Source organism: Diadema antillarum, unplaced genomic scaffold, assembly GCF_040938485.1.
Source record: "Diadema antillarum isolate AM-2024a unplaced genomic scaffold, OU_Dant_1.0 scf00000141, whole genome shotgun sequence".
Lineage (NCBI taxonomy): Eukaryota > Metazoa > Echinodermata > Echinoidea > Diadematoida > Diadematidae > Diadema > Diadema antillarum.
In genome coordinates, this window is record NW_027271030.1 from 3,890,435 (window position 1) to 3,910,424 (window position 19,990).

Genomic DNA, 19,990 nt, shown 5'->3' on the forward strand with positions numbered 1-19,990 from the left:
AAAGTTATGAATTTTTGAAGTTTTTGTGCAGTACCCGCTGGATGAGAAGACTACTGCAGTGTATGAATAACTTAGATGTCACATGCGTACAACAATATAAGGAAAATATAAAGAGAATTTCACAAAATTCCATCTTTTGAAAAAAGTACACATTCCCCTGACTCGTTACCGATAAATGTTATGGGTAATATTATTCCCCCCTGCCTTTAGAAAGAGGCAAGTCAATTGCTCTTTTATTATGCGAAAAAAAATGAAAATATGTTGAATTTTCTTTTATATTTTCTTTATACTGTTGTATGCATATGACTCACAAGCTGTAGTAGTCTCCTCATCCAGCGGTTCCAACACAAAAATAAAAAAAATTCATAACTTTTGCATCGATTGTCCAATTTTCCTCAAACTTTCACTGATGTGTTCTACTAATATTGTTGCATTTTCTCAATCCTTATGTTTATGAAGGTGAACTTGTCCTTTAAGGAGAGCTAGAAATTTCTTCTTTTTGCATTAAAAAAAATATAAACCAAATACCTGCACAGTTGCATCAGTAGATACACTATGGATATTAAGCATTATCATATCATAATTCATGGACCTGAATTCTTTAGTTGGTTGTCACCATTGAGTTCAATATCATGATGTACAAATACGATATCGTCATGTGCCTTGGAGACAAATGATGTGAGCGCAATGCGATTCAAGGAAGGTGTGCCCGGGAGATGCGAATGCACATGAGAGGCGTGCATTGTGCTTATGGGCCTCACCAGCGTTCGCATCATTCTCCCAGGCACGGTTTCCGCGTGTGTTCGCATCATTCTCTTGGGCACACAACAATGACAGTGTTTTAAGAAAATTGTATGTTTTTTTCCCTTGCCATTTTGAGTATTTTTTAGTGTTGAAAATTGGGTTAACATAGCTAACAATATACTACTTTGTCAGTATTGACAAGCATACATGAAATTTGTACCAATATCTTTCAATCAAATCTATGATCCCCAATGCACTGCCTTTTCTCAAATTGATAGATGGAAGCATCAGAATTATTGTGAAGCTTCAAACTACAAACTTGTACTACAAGTAGGACTGTTTTTTAAAACGCATCGTGATTGTTATGTTTCTGAGGTTTTTCATGAGCCTCTTTCAGTAAACATTTCTAGTTTATACCACAACAAGAATGAATAGAATGATCAATATCATTTTTCCTTTAGCCAACATCCAGCTTTCTTGTGCTGGGTCCATGAATGAAATCTGGATTTGTATCAGCCCCAGCTGCTCCCATCTATAAAAATTTCAATTTTTGGTTTCATATTGGAGGGCACAGCATCTTCTGACCTTTTTATTGGGGAGGTCGTGTACTACTGTACATTGTATCAGTTATTGCCAGCTCCTGTTGTGGCCTAATTTAAGCCACAAGGGAAATTGAAAATCGCTAGTAGTACAGTATTACAGTAAGTAATGAAATGTCAAAAAAAGGGGTTATCATTCGGGCAAAGTTAACTTGCATTACACTTTGAAGTAGGTCTTTCTGGACAGTATATTAGCAAGGGAACTATCAAGGGAGAGAGAGGAGAGAGAAAAGGATAGAGAGATAATGTGCTTTGTAATGAAATGAGATGAGTAGTACAGATAAAAGTCAGTTCAGTGAATGCTGAATGCATCCTCTAGATGTCCTTGTTCATTTACAACACCAGTTCATATCAATACAATGCTGTTGACATGCCATATAATTCCTTATATCAACACAAGCACCATAAATGTGAGTGATGATGATAAGGAATGAATAAAATGATTTATAACACAGGAGGTCGTGCCTCAGAATTTGTTCTTTTAGTACAATTTGTAAAACGTGATCATGATATCAGGTGAAAGTTTTGCCATGTTAGAACATGCATGAAAAAAGTTAGGATGGTGTAATTGTAATTCCAAAGTAGTGTACACTGTATCATTGTGCTGATAGTGTGTAGTGTAGCATAGAGAGTTTGAGTGATTACGAAAATAAATGGAAATGACTGTTGTTGTTTATTCCTACCTCAGCACCAAAGATTGTGAGGCACAATGCTTTACCAAGTTCATGCCCTCAAAGATTCTTTATTCGAATGATAGCACAAAATCCATACCCCACTAGGATTAGGACCATCCCACCAGTGGGTATGGCTGTCATTGCACAGCAATTGGTTTGGGAACTGTGCGATGCTTTAAAGGTATGGTATAGTATTGGTAGAGGTGAGGATTGGGCTTTTAACTTTTTGCAAGATATCAAGAAACTACTTGTAAAATAGTACAAAGCATATCATTTTACTACTGAGAAATTCAAAGTTTATTTGATGAAAATCGGTTTTGGAATAGCTGAGACATCCAAAAACAAAGTGATCGTGATAAAGGATGGGTCCCACTTTTTATTAGGATTGCTCTGTTTTGGGTATCTCAGCCATTTCAAAACCACTTTTCATCAAATAAATGTTGAATTCCTCTTTGATTTTACATATCCTTTATATTTCATAAGAGCTTTCTCATTATCTCTCCCAAAAATGTTAGAAACCTGAGGTTAGGTCTCAACCAAAATTATACAATCCCTTTATATACCCAGTAGCGTGGGAATTCATGGGTGGCCAATTCATTCGCTGTCCACTGGGGAACATTCGAAACCCACACATAGCACGGGCCAGCGAATATGTACATTGGTAATGTTTGGCTCCAGTTGAGATCCTTCGGCTGTGTGTGTACTTGTGCAGAGATCAGTGGTAAAGCTGTACACAGTTGGTTACAGGGATTCTTGAATATAATATGCAAGCCGGGCTAGCCTTCTTACTCCATAGTTCTCCCAATCTACTGGGTCTTTAAAGGACAAGTTCACCTTCATACATGTGGATTGAGTGAGGGCAACAATATTAGTAGAACACATCAGTGAAAGTTTGGGGACAATCGGACAATCCGTTATGAATTTTTAAAGTATCTGTTCAATCACTGCTGGAGGAGAAGACTACTACAGTGCATGATGTCACATGCGTACAACAATATAAGGAAAATAAAAAGAGAATTTCACAAAACCTGACTTTTTGAATAAAGTGCACATTTCTTCGACATGTTACTGACTTATGTTAGGGGTAATATTATTTCCCCTGACTTCTGAAAGAGAGAAGTCGAGTGTTCTTTTATTATGTGAGAAAAGTGAGAATATCTTAAATTTTCTTTATACTTTCTTTATATAGTTGTACTCATATGACATCACAAGCTATAGTAGTCTTCTCATCCAGCCGTGACTGAGCAGAAACTTACAAAATTCATAACTTTTGAACGGATTGTCTGATTTTCCTCAAACTCTCATTGATGTGTTCTACTAATATTGCTGCATTCACTCAACCCACATGTCTATGAAGGTAAACTTGTCCTTTAACACTGCCAAGCCTCATGAGGAGTACAGGCTGTACTTTGGTTTTCTTCTCTTGTCATTGTGTGCAACATACGATGCTGCCATATAGGCTGTGGGGAAGAATTTTGTTCTGGTACTGCAGGTAGTAGTATCTACTGGTCGTTCTACATTGTACCACGGCACGGGTACAAATATTGAAGGCTTATTAGGTCTGCTAGAAAACATGCCCTTGGAGAGGAAAGGGTCTCCAGTTATTAAAGAATTTGTCCTTTTGGACTCTTATGATACCGATATTCAGCTTGGCCCCAAGGTCAGGGTTATATTCCGCCCCTTGGCAAAGAGCGGAGGTGCAATGAAGGCACCGTGCCCAGCCAGTGAGTTTCCTCAGTTTATCCAGGTGGTGGCTTTGGGGAGGTGGGGAAACTTGAACCCTTGTCCCCAAGACCGGGGTGAAATTCCTGCACCCATGCAGTAGTACTGGAGTATTGACATCCGCACTTTGGAAATGTGGACCCAAACATGAGAATTCATATGTCTGGAGTTTATCGCTGGAGTTCATCGCGTTCCGCAAACCATGAGCTGTGTAGTTATGTTTGTCAGAGTGACAACATTCCTGGCCTCTTGTACATTATCCTCAGCAGACGAGACTGTTCAGTATTGTACGTCATAACGAGATCACTGGTTGAGAATGCAATTACAGTAGTTAGATGAAAGCACCAGATTACACACAGGCTCTGCAAAGTACATTGTACAATATATGAGAATTTTGCATACCAGAGTCCATTATTGAATACCATGAAATGATAGTCATTATTAAATGTCATTATATTTTTCTTTTAACTCAGGGTACTTGTACCTGTAGCTTTCTGAGTGAAATCGTTAATCTCCATTATTTTTTCTCACAAGACACATTCCTTTTATGACTCATGTAAGGACACGGCAGGGATATCATGAGTGTCATATTGCAAATAATGCAGGAAAGCTCATTTATTTCAGTCTTTATCTACTATTATGAGGGGACTTTGATTCAAAATGCATTATTCTCATGAGACCGAGAAAGCTATTTCAGGTTTTTCCCCCTTATTTTTCAGCAGTTTTTCCTTTGACAATTTTTACTATATTGTAGCTCTGTGAGTGAGTGCCAAATGTTGGAGAAATCCAATCATTTATCATAATTTGTTGTAGGTGTATGGAATTTAATAGAAATCAAGTTTTGTTGATGTGATGCACAGTTGTAGGCAGAGTGAAGACTTCTTCAAACTAATTACAATTTGTTTCAAGGTGAATATCCTTCTATAGGAAACTTTCTTTAAAGCAAGCTTTATGAAATGATATTTAATGTCTGTGTGACCATAACACCAGTGCCTCAGATTCCTTTATGCTCAGCACTACCTTAAATATTTGAACATCACATCTACGTGACTTCTTTAGAATAGTCACATCATTATTTTATTGATGCCTGTATTTACTATACTTTTTATTTCATTGATGCCTGTATTTACTTTACTTTTGTAAAGCAACTTTCTTGTTGGGATAAAAATGGAAGAGCCCTGTGCTTATGATTCCCAGTTCAAAACACAAACTGCATTTGTCATTGATATGGAAACAGTTTAATGTAGTAAAGTCCAAGTAGCATATTTTCTTGATGAGAAGTTCTTTGGAATTGCAACTTTATCAAAAGAAAGCACAGGAATGTATGTACTTATGTCAAAGCGCCACTACACAATTCATTCTCAATGTTCAGCGAAAAGTGTTACTTGAGATCCAATATCATTGATAATACTAGCAGAGGGTGGATGCTGCCAAATTGTGCGTGGTTCCAGTTCCTCTGTCAGCACTCAGCCATGACGACTGGGTGACTAACTCTCGGTCCATCCATTGAGTGTTGTCATCACAGCCTGTCCCATAACAGGGAATCCATGTAACTGTGTGATCCATGCAACTTGGTAGTCTTACCAGAGGAACAAAGGGCTCAATCAATTGTGCGTATAAAGTCACTTTACCTGCATGTATTGTGTAGAAATGCAGCTAATCTTGACTACATGTACAACATGTACCTTTGACTCAGAGCAAATGGAATCTTCAAAGCACTAACATGATAATCAGTGTATGGGTCTGTATACCTGAACGTCTAAAGCAATGAAGCATGTCATCACGATTATTCCCTTTCAAATTGTCTCACTTTTCTTACCCATTAGGTTTTGATTTGTTTTATTTTACATAAAAAGAATAAAATATACAGCTTTTACTAGCCTTATGTTCAAGTGTTTATGTAGCATATCCCCAAAGAAAGAATCATTAATATTTTAATTGTTTAACAATTAATTACTGGTCACATTATGCTGTCCACACCCAGATAACTTTAAGGTGACAGGCAGCAGAGTAAAATTACGTAAAGGTCCTGTTTACCTTTGGGAGCAGTGATTTAAAGAAAGTTCAAGATATCACATTTGATACATATGTGTACAATGTAGGTCTGTTATATCATAAAACATCCTACCATAATTTTTTTTTTTTGCAGTAAAGCCTAAAGTATAAGGAGATATCAGTACTTTTCTCAATAAACCATAACTGTAGACAGTCTAGTCTGGAACACATTTTTATTATAACTATTGTTCACATTTTGTGTATTGAACAATATTTAACATCGAGTATATGGATTTAAATTTTTACAGTGGTTGCTTCTATCCCTAAACTCACATTTTGGAACTATTTTAAAGCACTAATGCTGGGTTTTTGTTTCGTCTGCAGATGATAAATTATGCCTTTAATGTAAAGAAAAACCATTGATGCAGATTGTCATCTGTGTGAATAGAAATGGGAGGAATTTAAAGCCAACAATCTACATAGTAGGGCCTATACAATTCCACATTAGCTCCACAATTCTAACTTCATGTTTTGGTTTTGTTTGGTTTTGTTTATTTTGTTTTTGTTTTTGTTTTTGTTTTTGCTTTGCCTTCTGCGGCAAAAGAGAATTAGTTTGATGTCATGCATTATTACTTTCCCTTCTCTCTTGTGCAAAGCATTTGTGCATACCAACAACACACACACACACTTCTCCCAATTTGTGGTGGTGTGACTCTCAATTCAAGTACAGGCGCTGCAGCAGCAGCGTTGCCCCCAGGGCCTCTGGAAATAAGCCGGAAATTGAGTAGGTGGTTTCAAAATTAGATTTAAAGAAGTCTTTCCCCCCAACCACCAGTCCTAAGAAACATTCCGCGATTAGTCCAACTGTTATAATGATGCCTCCCACGTATTTACAGCCTCTGTAATGTACATTTGTACATGAGGCTCAGATGACTTTTAATGTGTGCATTCAGTGAGGATTCTGGTTGTAGAATACTGAGGCTATAATTCAACCATGGTTGATGCACTTTATGATATACATACAGCAGAAAATATATAATCAATTATAGAAAAAGGTGGGTTTTCAGAAGTGATTTACAAATGGTTGTAATGATGTGGCTTCTTGTATACATAAATGGGGAGATTATTCCATAACATGTGTGCAATAATTGTAAATTCCTATAAAGCTTTCTCTGTGGCTTGTCTTGGTGCGAGGTCGCAAAGGACTTGACATTCAAAATTTGCTAATTTGTTATTGGGGTACATTAAAGGACAAGTTCACCTTCATAAACATAAGGATTGAGAGAATGTAGCAATATTAGAAGAACACATCATTGAAAGTTTGAGGAAAATCAGACAATCCGTTCAAAAGTTATGAATTTTTGAAGTTTTTGTGCAGTACCCGCTGGATGAGAAGACTACTGCAGTGTATGAATAACTTAGATGTCACATGCGTACAACAATATAAGGAAAATATAAAGAGAATTTCACAAAATTCCATCTTTTGAAAAAAGTACACATTCCCCTGACTCGTTACCGATAAATGTTTTGGGTAATATTATTCCCCCTGCCTTTAGAAAGAGGCAAGTCAATTGCTCTTTTATTATGCGAAAAAAGTGAAAATATGTTGAATTTTCTTTTATATTTCCTTTATACTGTTGTACGCATATGACTCACAAGCTGTAGTAGTCTCCTCATCCAGCGGTTCCAACACAAACATTTTAAAAATTCATAACTTTTGCATCGATTGTCCAATTTTCCTCAAACTTTCACTGATGTGTTCTACTAATATTGTTGCATTTTCTCAATCCTTATGTTTATGAAGGTGAACTTGTCCTTTAAGATATCAATGTGCTCATGGTAGCTGAGTTACTGTGAGACATCCTGAATGCATCTCCAGTAGAATGAAGAAGATTACTTACCCTCCCCCTTCAAGAAAATGTGATCATTATTCTCTGTTATATGATAATATAATCATTTACCCCCAAGCCAATAGTTAAAATGAAGTGGGGGGGGGGGGGGGAATGGTGATGTAAAAGCATCTTCTTTGTAGGATTCAGGCATAACTGCTTAATACCAAACAGGTCCGAAATTTCTGCTCATCAGAAAGTCAACTTGGATAGTGTCCGAAGGAAAGGAGTCCTACTGCTCATTTGTGTTGCAAATGAAATCTTGCCGAGTTAACTCTCTCCATAAAGAAGCATTTTCTGCCTGACTGTACTTAATAACATTACGTTCTCACATGCCCTTAGGGAACTTTGGTACCTTAATAATGCAAACTCTGTGAAAATTTAAATCTGCAGTCACTTTTTATGAAAAGCGGAAAGAAATTATACCGCAAGAGTTGCCAGTATTCTCATACCAGTGACTGCCACAACATGTATGTTGATTGTTCAAAGGATTGACATGACCATAATCCAAGTTAGTTTTTCCTTGAGTTGGCTGAGACATCTGTACTTATCTTTTGCTTCTGTAATCTTTTATTCAAATCCAGCATTGCCTTTAGATATTTAGAAACCACTCTATGAAATGTTAGCGAGGATACAATTCTAAGGGGAATTGAATCGGTTTGAAATGACTGAGATATCCAAATACAAGGTAAAACACAGAGATCATAATAAAAGTTGTGGCCTGTCGCATTTTATTAGGATCTTTTTTCTTTTTTTTATTTATTTCTGTTTCGAATCGTTCATGTAGATAAGTTTGTTACAGTTTTGTCAAGTGATGTATCTGGCTTGTTGTTGCAGTGAAATATGAGGAATCAATTCAGTTCATTTCAGTGTCTGCACACTACACAACCAGTATCACTCTGTCACAAAAGCATTTATCATGTCCCTTAAATTGATGCTAAAACACTGCTTAATTGAAGAGGGAACTGTTTGCATACATTTGTATGTTTGTATTACCACATTTTGCACAATATCAATCTGATGCTTAATTAGCATGTTGAACGATTCTTGGAAGCATTCTCTCTCACCTCTCTGTGCATGCATGTCTCACAGCATAGTCTAGAGAGGATCCTGCAAATTGGTCCACCTGCAACCTGATTGGCGATGCAGGTGTAGGAGTCAGGCTAGGTGGCGCTGTCCAAATTGCATGGAAAGTGTGAATATTCGGGGGGGGGGGGGGGGGAGGTGTCAGTCAAGGGAGCTAAGCATGCAATTAGGAGGTATTGGCACCTCCACATGTTATATCGGGGCAAGGGAGGATGGCGGCATCCTAAACCCCCAGCAAGCATGCTGGGGAGCTAGTCGGGGGAATCCATTTGAGGTAACTTTACTAACCAGTCGTGGCAATGAAGGACCAAGTCGGCTTCAGAAATGACAGCTCGTTGAAGTGTTTAAGGCACTGATCAGCCGAAGGTGAAGTGGTTTTAAGACTTCACGAACAGCGATTGTTGATGAGGTTTGGCTCTGCACTTCCTGTCTAGGAGGAGGACTCCCTCAGTTGAATTTGTTCGAAGCATCAGAAACCAAGCATTATTAAGTCAGTGAATGTTTGAGGGAAATAAAGCCAACCAATATTGGATCCGGGAATCTAGTGCTGAAGAATTGGTTTAAAGGTGCATAGTCCCGATAGTGTAGAGGGCGCTGTTGATGATACTACCAATCACCGCGTTAGCATTGATACGAAGATTACCGAAGTTGAGCTGTCCTCAAGAGTAAAGTGTGTAGGTGTTGCTAAGTAACGTTGCTTTCGTTGTCTTCTCTGCGCATCGCGCAGTCTGTAGTAATGCCAGGGTGCGTGCATATGTGGTTGTTATTATGACATCACAAAAGAAGTTTGCTAAAGCTGTCATCCCCCTCAGCCGAATCATGAGCCGAACTGTGATCTGACCACTGACTACAATGAATCGGACTTCTTCGGACGCGGGGAAGTGGGCCAAAGCGTAAGCGCTGAAGAGGAGTCGATAGCGTAGGTCTCTATAGGAAACTTGCGCCGTGCGCTCGCGCATGCATTTGACTAAAATACCGGGACCATGCACCTTTAAGATACAGTTTCTGTGCCTTCATACATTGATATCAGAAACTATCAAAACACTTAATGCAGTAAATTGTGAAATGTTGCATGTAGTAAAAAAATCTTGTATGTGAACATGTGCAGGCAAAATATTAAGTTGCAAGGGTTCATGCCTGTCTCAAGGGCACTAGTTGTAGGTCTGTAAAAGAGTTTTAGATGCACTTTGTGCTGTCTGAGACTTACTTCAACTTTAAACCACAGTGAATTACTTTTTCATCAGAGGATGAAAATATTTATAGCTTTTTTTTTCTGTTATGAAATTTGACACATTTGACTCATTGGCGAGTGTCTGAAATGCAACATGCCATCAATTTCCAGCATGTTATTATTTTCTGGCACATTGTGAGATTTTTCAGGATGTCACACAAACAAGTTTAGCATGTTACTGGGACGCACTGGAAAAGAACATTTTTCGCAAAGCTCTGCCTGTAGAGCAGGAGATTACTGTATCATGTATAAAAGCATTTGCCACAATAGGACCAGGTGATGAAGCAGAAAGAAACTTGCATAGTAAATTAATTGTACCACTATAATTTAATCCTTTATTGTAGCTCATATGTTTATGCAGTAAAACCAGAGCTTTATTAAAATGTGATTTTACGTTCGGGATGTTATTTACTAGGAAATGTTACACAAGTACTTATTTATGCTACTTGTAATAATGTACACCTACATTACACTTGTATACTACAGTTAGCAATGCAAGATCGTTTAAATGAACATTCCCCTCGGCCAGTAGCCTGTGTATAGTTTATAAGTAGCTCACATTCTTTTGAGCTGTATCTTAAAACACTTGTGGCAGTATCTCTTTTAATTAATAGGGAAAGCATTATGAATCAATGAACATTTTACACCAAACTTACGTAGTTTGTTGCTTCAATACAAAACAAAAACTTTACATGCATTCATCAAGTCACCTCTGCTTTGCGCATTACCGTACATTACATGATCAAGTGGCTGTGATGTTACAGCGTGATCAAGGTCTGTTTCTGTTGAGACAATCTGCACAGGGCATACTTTTTAGCATGGTTGCTGTCGTGCAACATTGATTTGTGGGCTTTATTGGAAGACGGGGGTGCCTTCTAATTAGGAGATGGCAACTGGACAGGAGGCAGAGTTTTGATTTGTGACGATTTTAAACTGCTGCATCCATTGCAAGCAATCCGCAGTGTATTTGGACACCCAGGTTTCTGGCTGCATTTCGTAGAATGACATCGTTACAATGCACAAAGGTTCTTCCTGCCTGTAAGAGCGATTATGTGAGGTTTATGATATGCTTACTAGTGGTGATACAGTGGACTCCTGTTATGACGAAGTCCTCGGGACCGGCAGTTTTCTTTCGTTATATCGAAATTTCGATGTAACCGAACAAATAAACAATAAAAATACATAGAGTGGATAATGTTGCGGCCTGAATTGTTACTTCGTGGTAACCGGGATTTCGTTATAACCGTGTTCATTATAACGGGAGTGCACTGTACTGTATGTGTTACTTCAGGCATACCAGTAGTAGTACCCTTTCAGTGGCATGATGTGTGTGCTAAGGCATCGTAGAGCGGTTACACACGGTCAAAAATTTGTCATTTGAATGATGATTCCAGTGTAAAATAATTCTAATGATGAATTTTTAGCACGTGTGGAAGCAAATTAGAATCACGAATGCTAATCACAATCACGAATTCAAATTCTAGGCCGGTGGTGAATTCCAGTGAAGTTTCACTCAAATTACAGTGCGAAATTTGCATGTGTAATGCTTGACCTCCAAAACATCTTTTGAGGGGCGGAGCTTACGTGACCTTTCAAGCACTTCCGTAGATAAAACGCGCGCGCGTGCATGCACTCGATCGTAGGTTTTGATTGACAGGTCACCAAGGATTACGTAACGCCTTCGCTCGAGATTTCGAATTCTAATCACACTTTCGAGCGAGCGTGTGTAAGGTCCGATAATTCTAAAGATGAATTGCAATCATCATTACAATGATGATTCAAGTTACGAATTTTCTCTCGTGTGTAACCGATCTTTTATAATGATATCATTATGCTGTTGATGTTTTATCATTATTACAGTATTTCTGTGATGTCATCAACATCTTCATATCTTCTTTTGATCATCTTCTCTATTACAGCTGTTTCATCTATCATGAGTGTTCAATCACGCATTCTTTTGCGAAGCTGCTCCGTCATCCGTGTTCATTGTGATTTGTTATGAATTTTGAAAACCTTCTCATTCCTCATCCCAATCACTATGAATTCTGAAACTCAGCACCCAGTGTATAACATATCTAAAAATGTTCAAATGCATTTAGTCTAAAAATCATCTGGGGGTCTCCTTTAATGATTGCGAGCGCTGAATGACATCTCCATACAACGCTTGTTAGTGCTGAAAATTGGATTACTATCCCACAATACCTGTTTGTAATAACCACATTATAAGTGCATTAGCCTTATCATCGTGACTCACATTATAATGATAAATACATGCAATGTACTCGTCCAATGTATTTCTAAGTGAAGAATGACACCATAGAACTGTGACCTCATCAAGACGTGTTTGATAGGGGACTGTTACATGATCTGTCGTCCAAGTGGTGCAGGTTTGTCATTACACATGAGCTACATGTACATTCTCAACTTCTTAGAAAAGGGTAGAGAGAGTTTTATAATGAGGCAGTGTATGTGTCTTTGTGTCTGTGTGTGTGTGTGTGTGTCTGTGTGTGTGTGTGTGTGTGCGTGTGTGTGTGTGTGTGTGTGTCCTTTTCTTTTTCCCTTTTTTACATACAAAATTCTTTTTCATTTGTTATATTGACAATGTGGAGTTTATGTCGTCATAATGAAACTGGTATTATTTTGTAATAAACTAATTTGTATATTGTTTATATGAAAAAGAAAGAAAAATAAAAGAATGACAAAAACAAGAATATGTGTGTGTTGTGTATGTGTTTTGTGCAAGCATGTGTATGTGACATGAATAGAGAGAAAGTCACACAAGAGAAAGAGAGAGAGCAAAGAGAGAGGGGGAGATAGTATGGAGGTTATAGAGGAGCAAGTTGAAGGACCCAATGTCCCAGCCAGACTTCATAGCTCTTTTACGAGATCTCGAGATGAACGAAGATGCAGAGCTTTTGGATTACTGCCTGACATAGTGAAGTGCAGAAGAACATCATAAAATTGTTTTTGGATTAAGGGGCAAAATTCTCCTTTCCTGTGTATCAGCATCAATGGCTTTTAATAACAAAAAATAGAATAACTTTTTATACACTTGAGCCTGGTAAGACACTACATTCAAGACATTATTACGGTTAGTAGTAGTAATAGCAGAAGTATAGCTAATAATAATGGTATTGCTAATATTACTACTATTATTATCATTATGAGTAGTAGGCACGTGTAATGACCTTGTGACGTTTGTGTGTAAGAAATGTTTATGCACCATCTACAGTATGTTTTTCAAGCTCTTCAGAATTAATTGTAGGGTTTCCTTTTCTTCCCTGGAGATGAAATTTGAATCATCATTCTGACCATTTGAATGTTTAGTGCCTTAAATAAATCTATTTTGGGCACTATACAAAAATGTTCAACTTTGTTTGAGTGTTTCCCTGTGAAAACTCAACAATCACTTGACTAGAGCATGCATGATCTTTCCGAGCATCATTCTCAGGGACAAGCAAACACATAAATTATTTTGTTTATTTTGCACAGCATGGCATAGCTAGATTAATTTTGTCATTTATATATGGCTGTTTGTGTCATGTACAGTCGGTGTCATGGTAATGAAAGTGTCATATAGTTACCATCTGGAGTTGCATAAAACAAATCAAAACAAAATTCTTGAAATATTAAATAGTGACTCCCAGTGAACGTCGTGATATTGTTTGTAAACCCAGGTAGTGAGTCGAACTCGAGGGTAGGGACTATACATTCAGGTTACATCAACACCAGCCTGCTTGTGTAGAGAAGAGGTGTTGGTTGAGGAACCGAAAGTGGGTATGATGTGAAGAAATGGAACCCAATCCAGCCTCCGGCCAAAAGTACGATCACATTGCACGGGATGGAGTGGTAAAAAGCTGGTGGGATCCCAGGGAACCTGCCCTGAGTATCACTACGTCTAGCCCTCTGATTCCTAACCGAATCTACAGGGTACAGAGCTTTCCAGGCCATTATTGCATTACTGCTTCCCCGTGCAACCCTCAACACCTTCTTTCTTTTCTTTTCTTTTTCCATGAACCCTACAGCTTTTTCTTCTCATATATAATGCTATTAGTGCACTGAAACCAACTGTTAAAAAGTGGCCAGGAAAGTTTTTTTTCTTCCTTTGTGTGTTTCTTAATTTTATTCTTATACCTTCCCCCTCATGAGAAGGATTCAATTTTACACAACCCAAAGAGGGATCCTGTGTAGCCGTCAAGTTGAAAGTTCTTATACAATGTAGTTGTATTACTGGCAGCTGATAGTGGACTTGGGTACACACACTGGGGTCAGGAGTTCTGCCTGTTGCAGTAGCCTGAAAGATCCAGCCTAAGATGTGAGAGTGGGTGTGAGCATACTGTGACCTTTCCGGCTGCATGTTTCTTATTGCCTGGATGTGTGGGTGTGTCTCAGGGAGAGAGATACATAAACATTATATAAACATGATAATATGTGTAGGGATGGGTGAAGTAGGAGAGACAAATGTATTGGGGTGTATATGATATGCAAAGAGGAAAGCATCTCTTTGCTGTAGATGGAAAAATAGGTGCATTCTCTACAAGTAGATGGTATAAATTTATTAATTGTTTGATTGGTTAATTGATGGGTTTTGATAGTTGGGACCAGTAGATACTTCTAGTAGATAATCAATACATGGCATGAAAGAGATTTGTTGAATACTGAAGAGTGTGATGAATTAAGGGGGGGGTGTCCCAATTGTGTTTAGCATAACTGTGAAAAGCAGCCAGTTTAAAACACAATACATGCATCACTGTTTTCAAAACTCAGGAATTATCCGAAGTGCCACAGTGTAGCAGCTCTTCATTGCAATTGTAATGAAAAGGTCAAATATCATCATTTTCAAGATGTACCATTTTCCAGTTAAAATGGACTTGCTACAAAAGTTTGATCCCATGTATTGGTCTTTTCATTTCACTGCTTTTACAAACTTTCAGGGAAGTGTAAAGTCTGCTATTGAAGACTTAGAAAAAGTTCTTACAACAAGGATACAATCCTCTTTCTATTCCCTTTCACCTGGTGTCTGGTACCTTTCCATGCTTTATGATTTGTGGAGAATTAATTGCATTTACATCATTTTTTTTGTTTACTTGAAACATTAAGACTTAATTATGAAAGTGAGTAAAACCACATCTCTCTATTTCATCACAATATTCATACATTTAAAGTATAAACGAGTTTGCCCCCTTCCCCTCTCTCTGTGGCGAATCGAAATCATCTCCCTTTTGTTGTCGTTGTGAACTACCGCTTATCTTCTGGTTTATCATTTCCCCTCTCCCCTTGATGGAGGTCCCGAGGTCAAACATATTTCTATTCGGCCGCCTTTATTCTCTTTTTCTGTCTTTTTTTTTTTCTTTTCTCTAAAATTTTTTATTTTTTTTTTGCTTGTGTTATTTACATACCATAATTGGAAATGATTTAAGTTTGTATGCCAATGGTTGAAGTCAATAAAACATGTAAAATAAAATAAAAAAGTGATCAGATGATATAATGTTCTCTCTCTCACTTCCGTATCATTTCAGAGGGCCATTCAGCGAGGTGAGACGATGTATTCACCGAGACACGGGACAGCAGTTTGCCGTCAAGATTGTGGACGTCGCAAAGTTTACATCAAGCCCAGGACTCAGCACAGAAGGTGAGAGGGAGACATTCCACCAATTATCAAATGCATAATAATCAGATAAGTGTGTTTCTTGTTGCAGTGAGAGGGGTACTGAACTATATGTTCTCATATCAGAATCTTGATATTGTGTCATCCTCTGCCATTGGAGACTAGCTCTTTCTTGATTTGTGCTTCTGCTCTGCTCAATGTTTGGATTTTATATGAAAAAGGACATACTAATGCACACCAACAGGATTCATTACCTCTGTTTTGATTTTTAATTAAAAAGGGGGCTAATGAATGTGGTTTTTCAGAGAAGAGCTGCTGAAATATGAAGCATTAATTGTCTCAAGAAAAGATCTTGCTCGACACTTCCAAATTGTCAGTCAGTAGAAGTGGCATGATAATATATGTTGATCTGTGAACAGGTTAAAATCTTTGAAGTTTCATGAACTACAAATGTGTAGTTGTTTCCAGTTTTCCTTCACACTACTGTTCTGATTCAACGTAATGTTTGTTATTTGTTGGTGTATAATACCTTTGTACATGTATCTTATGTATGTGTGAATTTGCACATAACTTCAAGAGGACAATTTAGAAATGAATGAATGAATGAATAAATAAATGAATGAATAAATGAATAAATAAATAAATAAATAAATAAATAAATGAATAAATGAATAAATAAATGAATGAATGAATGAATGAATAAATAAATAAATAAATAAATAAGTAGATAAATAAATAAATAGGGGACAGGTTGATCCTTGCGTGTGTGCCAGAGAATAACTTAATCAACATACAGCAATAAATAAGACCTGCCCCCTTCTGAATGAGAAAATATAAGAGATATTCTTCAAATGGGTATATTCTCAGCTACCATAGCATCAGTTTTACATGCAGAGAGTTGATTTGCTATAGCCATAGTAGACAGAATTATTTCTTGCTGCGCCGGGGTTGGAACAACATACAAGTTTAATGCCAAGCAATAAATGAAACTAAGGAGATTTTTCCCAAACTCAAAAAAGACAGCAAATTGGGAAGGAGGGGGGGGGGGGGAGGGGAGGCTATAGTAAAACAAAGGAAGAAGTGAAATGAATGAAATACAAACGAGGAGCAGGTGTCTCAAATGTCATGTAGAGGGAACTTACGAGATCATTTTGAGCATAACAGTAATCATCTTTTGGAGACGCTGTACATGTAGTAAAAGACCACCCAGTTCAGTGCAGGCCAGCACACTTGTCGTGTTCCAGTAAGAATGCTTGAAACACTGACATTTGCTGGCAGATGCCAGTTACAGACATTGTAAGAAGATCCTGTAAGGAAACATAACAACCAACCTGATGTGGAAGAACATCTGATCCCATGCACTGGTTCGCTTTTCTGCTGCCTCTCCCTTTTTCTCAGGTGTCTCTTTTCTTCAACTAGTTACGTTCACATGACATTTGTAATCTTCAATGTTTAATACTTCAATGATTAGCTTGTAGTTTTAAAGGGATGGTATAGTATTGGTGGAGATGAAGATTGGGCTCTTAACTTTTTGCGAGATACCAAGAAATCACTTATGAAATAATACAGAGCATACCATTCTAAGAGGAATTCAAAGTTTATATGATGAAAATCGGTTTTAGACTGGCTGAGACATCCAAAAACATTGTAAAACAAAGCAATCCCAATAAAAGGTGGGTCCCACCTTTTATTAAGATTGCTTATTTTCGATATCTCAGTCATTTCAAAGCCAATTTTCATCAAATAAACATTGAATCCCTCTTGGAATTACACGCTCTTTCATATTTCATATGAGGTTTCTCACTATCTCACCAAAACACGTTGGAAATCTGAAGTTAGCCCTCAGTTAAAGCTATACAATCCCTTTAAACTATGACAAATGTCCACATGACACTTAATCTTAGAGATCAAATTTTTGAGCGAGAATCCTACTGGATGATTGAACCAAGGAATCGTTTGAAATACATACAAGCTCTGCTAGCGATAAAGCAAAAAATGTGCGACAATACAGTTGTGTACAACACGCGCTAGAAATTGACCCAGAAGCTGAGGGGGAATAGGGTTAATGGAGAGGTCATGAAAATATGCCAACTTTTGAGTTCATAGAGAATCGTGTCCACATAATGCTAAACTACAAGTGGGGACCCCCCCCCCCCCCCCCCCCCCCCCCGTGGCTTGTGGATAGAGCGTAAGCCCTAAGATGTCTTGTGGTTCTAATCATCGACTAATCTGTATGACTGCTAACTTTCAAGTGTGTCTAAAACTACGAGTTGATCATCAAAGATTGAAACTTTGAGCTAAACTTTAAAGGGATCGTATAGTTCTGGTTGAGACCTAATTTCAGGTTTCTGACATTTTTGGGGGACATAATGAGAAACCTTTTATGAAATACGAAAGAGCATGTAATTCTATGAGGAATTCAATGTTTATTTGATGAAAATTGATTTTGAAATGGCTGAGATATCCAAAAAAGAGCAATTCTAATCAAGTGTGGGACCCACACTTTACTACGATCGCTTTGTTTTACGTTGTTTTTGGATGTTTCAGTCATTCCAAACCCGATTTTCATCAAATAAACTTTGAATTCCTCTTAAAATGGCATGCTGTGTACTAAATCATAAGTGTTTTCTTGGTATCTCGCAAAAAATTAGAAGCCCAATTCTCATCTCCGCCAATACTGTACCATCCCTTTAAGTTTAGGACTGTCATGTGAACAATACCGTAGTCAAGCGCCAGGAGCCCCTCCCGGCCCACCCCCTTACCCAAGCCACTTGTCTGGCCACTTACCACGCCCCTTGGCGGGTTTCGTCTCATGGCTCTACAATTTACATGCAAATGTAGATTTCTGCCAGAGATGACTGACTGGCTGAGAGACAAAATGGGTCACCCACAGCCTGTGTGTAATTGCCACACATATCCATCCTTGGGTGGGGGTGGGGATGGGGGGAGGGGGGGTCTAGGAGTCAAATTACATATGTGCGGGCACATGCACACACACACACACACACACACACACCCACACACAGTTACCATCGCAAGTTTCTCGTTGAGAATGGGCAAATTGTTGTATCTTTTATATTCTTGGTTTTGACTTGTACATGTAGCTCAACCAGCCTTTGCAGAGTAGGGTAAGGTCTTTGGCATGGGATTAGGTGTTTTGATTAGTTCTGTATTTTGGACACACACACACACAAAAAAAAAAACAATTGTGCATTTCAGCCAAATCTAAGTTCCGCATCAGAAGCGACCCAAGTTGATGAGAAAACTTCTTCATTAACCCATCCACGTACGGGCCTCTGTGTAATCTGTAATATCGTGCCTGCCTAGTAAGTTGGCCATGAACTTGGGCGCGATCTTCCCTACGGCGCGATCTACACGCGAAGAGCATTCATACGTCATGGAAAAAACTGCCTGTGTCATTCCCACTAGGCAGGAGGGATGATGCGTGTACACTCGTGCTAATATGCACTTAGTTGACTCAATACAGCACTAGTTTATGTGAATTTTATGAAAAGAAATAATAAATTGTGCAGGAATTATGAAAAAATATTGTTTCTGTGTATTTCATTGATAAATCCTCTTCATTTCAAGCCATCTGTAATCACATCATACCCACTTGCGAATCGACGTGTCCATAATGTCCTCGAGCCCCACCCCCCCGCCCCGAGATAGCTCTGGAACATTCCATTCAATGACGGGGTTTTTATTTTGCAACGTTATCTAATAACTCTCATGTAAGCAAGTTCTTGCTATGGCTAATCTATTTTGTAATGTATCATAATCTATCTATGCTGAGATAGCCTAATTCAAATTTGCAGAGACATACAAAAAGATTTGTTTTACAATCGTGATACGTTCAACTACTCATTTACCCTGTGCTGAAATCCGCATGTCTGCTCCGAACATGTTATCGCTATCGCTCAAACTTCGATCGCGATGGCTTGTGTGTGTACACAGGTACACAGTGCTAGTGTGACGTGCATGTGTGGAGAAGCATGGGGCTGAGGAAACCCGGGACTCCACGTGGTGTAGTGAAAAACAAATCGGACGTTCGAAGTCGTACATTCAAGAGCTAAAACAGACAAATAGCGAATTCAAAGTCCACTGAAAAGGTCTTGACATTGTAATGTATGTTCCAAAATCATGTCTGGCTTAGTTTTGAGAGAATTTTCTACACGCACGAAGTCAGGAATGAGATCGGTGAACTGGCTAACAACGTGTGTACTGTGAACATGTGACTGGCTTGTGCACATGGCCTAGCTAGGTGATCGTGAGAGTGCGGCAAGAACGCTAGGAATGCACCCGAGATGCGGTGTGTTGCAAATTCTTGGGGTGAAATTAGACTTCCTTGTTCAGCCCGTCTAGTATCTATATTTTTTTAATAATTCTAATTCTTCATAAAATCACGATAAAAAGACTTCATATATTCATTTTATATTTTA

The 19,990-nt window shown here is 38.2% G+C and overlaps 1 protein-coding gene across 1 annotated transcript in view; it reads left to right on the forward strand.

Annotated features, from left to right (window-relative positions):
• Window positions 1–19,990, forward strand: part of LOC139721368 (peripheral plasma membrane protein CASK-like) — a 198,456-nt gene that overhangs the window by 29,733 nt on the left and 148,733 nt on the right. Inside the window, exon 2 of the mRNA XM_071632684.1 lies at window positions 15,460–15,572. Coding sequence (XP_071488785.1) covers window positions 15,460–15,572 — 113 coding nt within the window. The remainder of the gene's footprint in view (window positions 1–15,459; window positions 15,573–19,990) is intronic.